The sequence below is a fragment of the Neospora caninum genome, chromosome X (assembly GCF_000208865.1).
Source record: "Neospora caninum Liverpool complete genome, chromosome X".
Taxonomy (NCBI): domain Eukaryota; phylum Apicomplexa; class Conoidasida; order Eucoccidiorida; family Sarcocystidae; genus Neospora; species Neospora caninum.
Window position 1 is genome coordinate 5,902,348 of NC_018396.1, and position 10,702 is coordinate 5,913,049.

General features: G+C 53.8%; 1 protein-coding gene across 1 annotated transcript; it reads right to left on the reverse strand.

Moving 5' to 3' along the window:
• Positions 1–759: 759 nt before the first annotated feature.
• NCLIV_051710 (conserved hypothetical protein) lies at positions 760–10,456 on the reverse strand (the record flags this gene model as incomplete). Its single annotated transcript, XM_003884724.1, has 14 exons — positions 760–2,088; positions 2,245–2,329; positions 2,991–3,138; positions 3,522–3,599; positions 3,952–4,240; positions 4,472–4,755; positions 5,312–5,419; positions 5,780–5,830; positions 6,273–6,717; positions 7,162–7,515; positions 7,859–8,141; positions 8,498–8,681; positions 9,047–9,173; positions 9,935–10,456. 14 exons carry the CDS (start codon positions 10,454–10,456, stop codon positions 760–762), a joined length of 4,287 nt encoding a protein of 1,428 aa, XP_003884773.1.
• Between the last annotated feature and the right edge of the window lie 246 nt (positions 10,457–10,702).

The window sequence follows — 10,702 nt, forward strand, 5'->3', positions numbered from 1 at the left end:
CACAGCGTCGTGACAACAGGAAGCTGGTTTCTGCCAATGGAGGGTCATGGCACTTACATGTCTATGAGCGGGGAAGGACTTATGGAGCTCCTCTAACTCTCGCGTGGCTGCTCACCGTAGCTCTCTACAGGTGCATTCTTTGCCTCTCTCCCTAGGACCGTATACCTGCCTGATACACTGATTTGATACGCCCTTCTTCCCGAAGGTTTTCGTTCCCGATCTGGGCTCCTCCCAGAGCAGTGTCAGTCGTTTACAAGTAATCGTGTGCCACCAACCGAAAGCCTCAATTGAACGGTTAACTGTGGCAACCTGCCCCTCAATTAGCTTGGAAAAAACAAATGCTACAAGCAGCCGAAAATGATTTGCGTAGTCTGCTTCGAGCATCAAGCCCCGTCGTCAGGCGTTAACCGCGCGTAAGCAAAACTAAGCCAGTGGCGAGTTGCCTTGTCATCTTTCACCACCTCACTATTTCGAAACATTCGATTTGCTTTTTAGTGCCTTCTTTGTATTGCTGACAACGCGTCCCGGTGAATCCTTTCATGCTGTTTTCCTTCGGGGCTATATGGCTGGGCAAAATTCCACGTACCCGTCGAGTGTGTGAACGGGTGTCCCGGAATAAATTTATGACATGATTACGGAAGCAGAACATGGTGATGAGTTGTAAAGCCACATTAAACAACCAAGTTGTTCCAGACAAGCTTTCCGTTTTCACCGAAATCCTTTTGACTCACTGGCGGGACACGCTGATCACACAGCATTTCAAGATGGTGTTTCCGCAGGTCCCTCCGGTGAACGCTTCTCGCCGGTTGGCACCGTTCGGAAAAATTGTGTTATCAGAGTGTTCTTCAGCGGGGGGCCTTTTACAGGTACCACGCTCGTTGCCGTCCCTGCCGACCCCCGTTTCACTTTCTTTGTCGTGCCAACTGAACTCCCGGGCGACGATCCACAACCCGACGCGTCCTCCTGCCCATCACTTCTTCGTCGCTTTCCCCAAACGGGCCTATCGTCCGGGTCTTCAGCGTCATCACTCCTTGTAGAAGGTTTCCTAGTCTGTCGAGGAGTCGCTCCCTCGTTTTCGCCAGACACACCGCTGCCCCCCCGGTTCAGCCTCCAGACCTCTGTCGGAGTTCCAGCGTCGCAAGTGCCAGCTGGACCAATCACGGCGCGTATATTTTCTGATTCTCTCCCACCTTCGTGCGTGCCATCGTTCCCATTCTGTAGGATCCTCAGAGCTTTCCTACCGGCAAATCCGACACGCCCTTCGAGCGGTTCCTGTGTTTCCGCCATACTCGCAGCCATCTCTCTTGCTAGTGTGGCCGCCGCCATTGCAGCAGCGGCAACATGAACTGCAGATGCTGAACTACCAGGACAATCTTGTTCGACAGCAGTCAGTGCCGCAGCTTCTGCAGAAAATGCTGCCACCAGAGCTGTTGCTGTGGCTGAGGCGAAGGGGTCCAGATCCCGAAATGGGTCACACTGATCGGAATTAGTGGGGGCTCCGCCGGCCAACTCGCCTGCATGCTGATCCATTCTAGACTTCGTTCCGTTTCCTTCGTCCTCTCTTTGAGCACGGCTGCGGGACGGAGCTGCTGGCGGGAGTGGAGCAGATGATGCTACGCCCGGACACAATTGACCGTCCGCCCTGTATGCACTTTGGGCAGCTACCGAGACTGCGTTCGCAGGTTCACTCATGCTCGCGTCCTGTATCCGTGGTTTCTTTGCACCACCAGCACCCACTTCAGGAGTCTGCCGGAGAATCTGTACGAGCACAGAAGGCCCAGGAACGACGCCAGTGCGCTGTGAGCCTCCGCCCTTTCCCTGAACTCCAGTTCCTGCACTAGGTACTCCAGATGAAGACTCGGAATTGGCAGCTTCAGAGCTCTCCGATCCTTGCGGAGAATTGGATGAGTTCCCCGAATTCGGTACCCGAGGGCCGTCGAAGCTGCTTGCTGACGACGCGGCGTCTGTCGACTGCTGAGTTGGTGGGGATTGACTGGATGATTCCTCTGACAGAATTACAGCTGCTATCGACTCCAGGTCTTCCTTGAGATTGAAAGCCTCCGTCGCCTCAGCTGAAACATACCATCTCTGAAAATGATGGACACAATTGGAAATGACACAAAGGAGAACGCTCGAAAAGATGTCCCAAGGGAAAGAGCTGCAGATCGACTGTTAACCCCAACACACAGGCGGGACCACTAACAGCAAGACGGTACACCAACTGTCCCTCCCTACGGTTCTCACCTTCTGTTTGTCTTCCGGCCGTCGTTCGTATACAATATGCTCTTTGAATCTCCGCTCCAAATCCGCCTTCGTCAGATGCTTATTTCTGCAGAAAATCGACAGTCGCAGGACACGGTGACATTAAACTTTCCCGCTCGTCACCAGATGAAAAGGAACCAACATATTCAGTTACAATTGGCAAATATGAAGAAATGCAGCGCCGCGTAAAGCCTCCATGCACGATCGACGAATCCACCTCATTCTTTTCGCCGCCTGAAGCAACTGAGCAGAACGCCTCTGACACGCTTCGCTTTCAGCATTCCCTCCCTCTCCAGACGAGGACGCCAAGAAACACCAATGATGGCCGCCTTTCCTCCGTATGAATCCACCACGGTTTCGCTGGCTGAAGAAATCGGTTTTCCCACTTGTATAAATCCCTTCCGTACGTCTAGACGCTTGCCCGAAACGCAGAATCTGAGTGCGCGCCACCGACGTCACCAGGTTCTGTTTTATTTCGCTAGTTTAGCCTCAGACAGGTGGCCGCACCTAGCTTGTCCAATGCTCGTGGGCACTGGAATTCTACTATGGATTCTTTACTTCCAGCTACTTCTCCCTCGCCACTTGCCGAGCGAACCTACTGGCACCGCAGCCGCTTTACTGACTTCTATGCTACCCAGTTCAGTTTTGTGTGCGTGTGCGACAAAGAAGACCTGATTCTTCCGTTCCGGTTTGTTGCACGAAAAACAATAACAACACGGGCGACATACAGTTTGTGGAAATCGGCGATGAGCTTCGTCTTGGAGTCTTTTTTCGCGTGGGAAAACTTGAAGAGACTGCACAGCTCTTCGTCAGTCATTTTCTTCCTCTGGCTTGTCGCGGAAACAGCGGCCTCGAGCTTCTCGAACGGCTTCCCGCCTGCGAAGATGACAACAGCCACGTATTTCTCACTCACAGGTTCACTTTCGTTCACAGACGAACCGGAAAGGACATACAGCATGACCTAAGGAAAAATGAAAGCCCTTTTCTTTCAAAGCCAACGAAGATGAAGGTGACACGTCCGTTTGAAGCAACCATGGAAGCAATCCCCCACAACAACACACCGCTTTAGACAGCCTCAGCATTGGCTGGAAGCTACCGATGAAACGGGATAACTATGCATATATGCATCTATATACATATGAGGAATGTAGGAGGTAGATGACTTTCCTTGCAGCATAACATGTCGCGTTGGCTTGCATGCACTGTGAAGATGGTTGGTTCCTTTTTTGCATTTTCCCGTAGCTCCGTGTCTGTCTTACCCCAGTCATCGACGACACATCCGTAGATGCTCACCCAGTTCCGGTCGCGCACGGAGTTGATGGAAAAGGGATCTACTCCTGGAGAGAGGTCGTGCAACAGAAGGCTCATACGGCAACTGCAGCACGTACAGCTCCCCGATGCATTTCCCACACATAAGAGCTGTTTCTTTGCAGCAACGTGTATACCCCGCTTATTTGTCCACCTCCTTCCTCTCCACATTCTACTTTTGCATGTGCCTTTCCTAACCCACCTCCCCCCCTTCCAATGCGGAATATCTAACCTGGCCTTCGTTAGCCCTGTACTCCGCCGCCTCTGTCCCTGTACGACAATGGCCACTGCTAAATCTCTTGCTTCCCGCCTACGGAAGTAGTTCATCTACTGCGCTTTTCTGACGCTCGAAGTCATGCATACTGCTTTCGTTCTATGTACCTGCATCTAGCGCATTCGGTTTTTCTTCTCCTTCGAAGGACCAGTGCCAGTCGCAAATAGACTCAAAGCGGACGGAGTGTCCGAAGCCCGTTCGACCAGCACCGCTTCCTTCGTCGTCATCTTCTACCAGCCAGTCTTTGTCTTCTTCTCCCTCCAGCTCCTCTTCTTCTTCCTCGTCTTTTCCTTCGTCCAAGTCGTCGACATCGAAATTCTCAAACCACTCCTCGTCACTATCGCGATCGTAGTCAATGCAGCTCTCTTCAGCCCACTGCTCGCACGCACTCGACTTCTGCGACAGAGAAAAAAGACAAAACGAGCTCTCGCCTATGCAGTTTTTGCTCTCACACATTCCTACACATACCAAACGACATGGGCGTGAAGATGCGAGTACACAAACAGAACACTCGTCTCTCTCTTCCCTTGCTCCGATCTTCCAGCTCCGCCTTCCATGCGGCTCGCCCGTTGCCCCTCTGTCTCTTTCGATCTCCCTTAGCCCCTCTCCTCTCTTTCTCGCCCTCACCTTCGCTTGCTTGCCAAGCAACAGGCGTCGAACGGGGCGCTTCCACTCATCCAAGTTGACCCAGGCAGTCCGGAGGTAGGGCAGATCGCGAAGACTGTTGTCTGTATAATCGGTGAGGGTCAAACCTTGTTTGATTTCTCGCATTTCTTGTTGGTAGGAACGGACGCCAGCGGCAGACTGCTCAGACCAACCACTCAACACGCCGCTGCTCTCTGCGGGCGCAGCTGTGGCAGCTGGCGTCTGCGTCTGGACGGGAAGCTTGTGAACAAATTGCCGATTCTGGGCTGAACACACACGAGCCGATACGGACGTGCTTCGGCGGAAAATGGCAAGAAACGAGAGGAGTCGTCGAGGCGAGGCGAGCAAACCGAAGACAGGAACGATGCCGACGGTATGCAGGCGAGAAATTGTGGACGAAAAAGAAATCGAAAGACACATGCATGCCGGAAGCCTTTGAGACACAAAGGAACGCTTCTTTTTCGTCTGATATATATACGTAGCTGTCTAAAAGACGACGCGCGGTTCGTTTAAAACGAGGAAGGCAAGACGCCCTCGAAGCCCTTCCCTTTCCTCAAGCTACCGGGAAATAGAACCCCTTAGGACAGCCACAAAACAAATATGAGGTCCTTTCGAGCCCCTCTCATTTCCCTCTGCTCGGACGGACCATCAGTTATCGCTACGGAGAAATGTGAAGCCGTGTCCGTTGACCATCGACTCCGTTTCTACACCCAGGGGGCGAGAGGCTTGTATAGCTAGCGAAGAGACGTGTATGGTTGCGGCATCCGCAAGGAAACGGCGCCAAAAGAGAAGCACCCCACTACAACTGACAGGAAAACGCACCGCAAAAGGTGTGGAATTTTCGCAGCGTCGCCGTGTGAGGAAGAGCGAATTCTTCCACAAACTCCGTCAGGCGCTCCTCGGCATTGACGCCACATCCCGCCTCTTCATCTGTACGACGCACATGCGAGATCACACAAGGAAAAAGACAAGCACAGATGGATATCACTTCTCTCACTCCAAGCTGGACCTCCGCCACAGTTCGCCCAGCCTCTGCCTCTATATCCGACTACCGTTTTCCTTCGAACCCAATCTACGTCTTCGGTTGCGGTACATCAGAGAAGATCCCAAAAAGACTCACGGTTTCAGAGAAAACCCTCCGGATGCTTTTTGTGCGCATAAGGAAACCCGCGCGCTGGCGGGCAACCTCGCCCCTTAACACCACGCTGCTTCTTTGACGGATGACTTTGCTTTCATTTCGGTAAACACACACAAAAAACGACAGTTCTTGCGCATGCAGCCCCCACTTACTGTCAAAGAAAGGTATCGACTCGCAAGACGAAGCAGACAGGGGCGACAGCGCTGCAGAGGGGAGCACAAAAAAATTTAAGCCACCCGCGTGCACTCACACATTTGCCTCGTGTCATCTCCGGAAGAGGAGAACCAGAAGAGATCTGGATCCGTGGAGATCCCTGCCCGTGACGGAACGGTGTATCTCTCCTGCCTACGACTGAAATCGGTTTTACACGCCCCACTGACCAGACGCTCGCCGGAAAACATGTGCAGCCTAACCCTCTGCGATGCCCTACGGTACGTTTGCATACCGTTTTCTCGAACGCGACCACACACACGGCAACGCAACACGCGCATCTGAAACTCAATGTGGCGTGCGCACGCACAAATGTATAGATAGGTAGGTCCATGCATGCACGTGGGACCCCGCGCTTTAGAGGTTTCTGGCCAAGCTCTCTACGATCACCGTTCTGTATGACTGTTGAACAAATAAAAATGCTCCTTTTCTTACGCTGCGGCAGCCTGAGGACGATGTCGATGAACTCCTGTCGCTTTCCCTCGGGCACTCTCCAGATTTCCGCCTCTGTGGCGGCCTTCGCGCGTGCAGCGTCTTCGGCCTTTCGCGTCTCGAGAGAGACATCGTCACTTCCAGGCGGCTGTTCTTCTTTTTCCTCCCCCATGGGATCGTCGCATGTAGCACTTGACTGGGAAGCGAGAGAAGACGCAGGGCGCGTCATACTGGTCGTTGGCGAATCGCTCCCCTCCACTGGCTTTACGGCCGAAGCTTCGGCCGCAGGTGCGGACCCTGTGAAGGGACTCGACGGCGAAGACACCCGCGACGGTTTACGCGTCAGCCACGATACCATAAAATTCTGCTGGCCCTTCATCGCTTGTGCGTCTTTCACCACCTTCTTGCTTTCTGTCTTCTGCGGCACTTTCTGGGGCGGCGTCTGTTTCTGCAGAAAGACAGAGACGCAGCGAAGCCGAGTTTGTCGCCAGCACTCAAAGACAGGAGAGAAAAGAGCAGCGGCTTCCTGGGGACCAGGAGCGGCGGACTCCCACGAAGGCCACTCATGAACCGCATCACAGGGGTGTTGCGGCCAGGCGCAAATCGCTTTGAAGACACCAATACTTCATGAATGGAAAGGCGATCATGTAGCCATACCGCGTGCACCCACCTCACATCTCTCTCCTAAACACATTTATATATATATATATATATATATATATATATATATTCGGAAGAAATGTTAAGCGTTGGATGAGCACGTGTGCATCCGCATCTGCACTTCCACATGCATCCACATTCACATACGCCTCAATCGATTATTCTTTATTGTACATCCACCGGACACTAGCGCATACGGCTGGCAAAGTGTGATATTCCAGGTGGGAGTTACAACTTCGACGACCACAGTTGCATTTTGAGGCAAAAAGTGAATATAGTTCTTCTCCCACATGTTCTGGCAGCCTTGATGTTTCACCTGTTCCTCTACAGTTTGCTTCTTCTTCTCTTTCTCCTTCTCTTTCTCCTTCTTTGCATCCTCCCGCTGACGCTTCTCGCGTTCCCGCTCCGCTCGGGCCTCCTCCGCCCGTCGCCGGCGAAGCTCCTGTTCCCGCCGCTTCTCCTCTTCTTGCTGCTCCTTTCTTTTCAGAGCCTCCGCTTTCTCTTTCGCCGCCAAAATGTCTTTTTCAACACCCTGTTCGATGGCCTGTTGCAGCCGCACCAGGCTGCGCACTCTCCGAGAGATCATCTGAGAGACGCCACAGGGACGGTAGACGCTCTAGCATTCGCACTCATTTCCAGCTGTTCACATAGTGCCCTTTGCAGCTCTTGCGACGCGACAGAATTGCGTGCATACTGTTCAGTCACGCATATGTGTACACATCAATGTACTCCTTCATAAAGCGCACACAGCCCCGCAAATCCTACAGCCACCCCATATATATATATATATATATATATATATATATATAACATGGCAAGTGGTCTTTTTGTTCTACACGCGAGGACATAGGCTGAGCCAGACCAGAAAGGCCGCTTCCTTTCGCTGCGCGTTTCTTCGATCGAGAGAGTGACCAGTCTGGAGAACGTACCCCGCGCTTGTCTCGATCCTTCCGCGTCTTTTCTTTGAAGGCTGAAGGCAGGCCTTCGAGGAACGCAGATTCCCAGACCCAGAGAGAGCTGGGAGTCACGTCCTCATTCTTGTCTGTGAGCGAGGAAGAGAAGGAGGCACCACTGCCCGCTGTGGCGGCGGGGCCGGCACATGCACCAGACGGCGGCAAGGCCGAAGCCGCCGCAGGTGGCGACTCAGAACTTCCTGCGGCCGCTGTTCCCCCTGGACTCAGTCCAGTTCCGCGCTGCCGAGGAACCCCCAAGCTGATCGCAAACACATGGACAGTGCAGGCAGCCAGGAGAGAGATGAGGGAGGAACCTTCGAACAGGCATGTGATCTGTGCTGATTGCACTGAACCAGGTGTCGGTTTTCAAGAGGGCTACGGAGCATCTCCCACCCCTCATTGCATATAGATGTATATCCCAACAACCCGTCGCCACAATTTTCGAATCTGCTTCCCGCCGCTGTGGGGCAAAGGGCCCTTTAGCACAACGCTGTTCGCTTTGGGCAGCAAAAGCCTCGTAGTTTTTCGACTCCTTCACCACTCCGGTATGTTACTACGGCGGGGCCATGGCGCTCCCGGCCGACACAGCGTGTGAAACTCCCCTGCCTGGATTACCTCCTTCGAGACAGGAGCACGGGAAGAAGCGTTCGGAGTGTCTCATCGGTCACGTCTTCAGTGGGCGACCCGTCAGTGCTATCGCGGAGAACGCGTTGAACTTCGACAATAAGGGCCGACAGCGGCAGACTCGATCCGTCACAAAGCGCCCGAAGAAGTCGCTTCAGAGGACTCAGAGAGGCATCTGTAACCAAGCCGCATCCACATCTTGCAGGGTGGTGAGGGGATCCGCGCGGGAATCCCACCACGCTCTCGAAGCAGGTTTCGATTCATGCTTCTGTGCTCCCCGACCCAAGCCGTAAGTCGTAGGTTGCACCTGAAATTGTGGCAATCCTCGAGAGCTTGGAGAAGCCCTTTCTTCACTGGACTAATGCCTGTGAGAACCTTGATGGCTGACATCGCCCCTCACCGCTCTGTCGCTCCGACTGGATAACGACGCTTCCTTGTGACTTCTCTCCAAGGCCAAAACGCAAAGCTACCCCAACCCCTCAGCAAGACGCATCTGTCATAGCAAAGACCGCAAATGCTCGCTCCTGCATGTCTACATACCTTCATTGTCAGTTCTGCTCCCGGCATCCTCGTCATCTACGGAGGAACTCTGAGGCGAAGACGGCGCCTGCAGGAGCTTCTGCTTCAGTTCCAGGTACACTTGAGGGTTCGTCAACGTGTCCACTTCCTGGTGTTCAGAGAGAAAAAGCAGATACCAGAAGACACGCTTGATTTTGAGCACCGCACATGATAGGACCATACCACACTGAGATTTAATCTGCAGCCACCAGTCGCTCTCGGGCACTCCCCAGCACCAAAATCACAAGTGTCGCAGGAGCTTCGACGCGCCCTGTGGGGGATTGTAAGAATTTCTCTGTCATGCAGGCTAGAATTCACTCGACGGTGCGGCGTGCGCCAGTGTTCGGAAACGTGAGGACAGTGTGCATTCCATGACAGCAGACTTTCACAACACCGAAGTCTCCATTCGCCGTCCTCTAAAACTCACGCCTCTGCGGGAGGTAAAGAAGCCGGGCTTTTCGGCCAGACACCGAAGCTTCAAGAACAGCCAGTTTCTAACGTTGACTGCTACACGGGAAAATGCTCCTCGAAACGCTACCCTAGCACAACCGGGGGAGACGGGAAATCCGAATAAAGTTTCAGGTTCTACGATGTGAGCGGAACCGAAACCAATCAATCGCGAGTATCCACGTTACGGATGGAGGGACGGAAGAAAACTGTGTTACAAATGCCGCACATCTCATTCCGGTAACCAGCAAGAAAATGGGGTTCAAACAGAGAGGCACTGTTCCCCTCTGCTCCGGCCAAGCGTTTTCCATTATCTACGATAAGGCATATACGGCTCTTCTACGATCTGGCGACAACACCCCTGGAGCTCCTGGGCCGTGCAGCGAGCGCGTATTTCCATGCGAGAGTCTCACATCGACTTACCGGCAACCCTTGCGCGAGGACAAGCTGAAGTTCCTGCTCGGACTCCCTCCAAAGAGGATCATACAACTGGCGGATGCGCTCTTGTTCTGGCTTTGATGCCACCGCTTTGGTGCCTGTCGCCCCTCCACCAGCTGAGCCGGGGCCTGCCGAGTTGCGATTGGAACTCCTCGCTCCCCGTGTTGCTCTTCCAGAACCCCCGCGCCGTGCGTTAGGGGCTCTGTTGCCGCCCGCGGTCGCCGGGGAAAGTGTCGTCTGCTCTGCTCCCCCCCCAGAACGGCATGAGGTATGATTATGGTTTTCTTGGGTGTCCCCCGCGTCATCCGGGCTGCCCCGATCTGGCAAGCTATTCAACTCGTCTTCAGAAACAGGAGGGAAAACGGGAACCTCCGCTTCGTGGCTCTCCTCACTTACACCATCGGTGGCTGTCGTGAGATCGGGCACAGCCGCTGCTGGGCAACTGTCTCGCTTTTCCGCACTGGATGCGTCTTCCACTCCTGCCTGAGGAGTGGAATTGGCACACATTCTTACTCCCGTGTGTGTGTGTAGACCGACAGGAGAAGGAACCACGGGAGACGGTTCCGGCTCCGACGTTATCCTCCCCGAGGAAGAGCGGTTCGCAACCGCTTCTTCAGGAGTCGGTCCTACAGCAGAGTTCGCTACAGCACATACATTTGAAGAGGGTGTGTGTTGAGGGTCATTGTTGGAAGAGGAGTCAGCAACAGTGGCCGAGGCGGTGGTACGGGGACAAGGAGAGGTCACCAGCGGGGA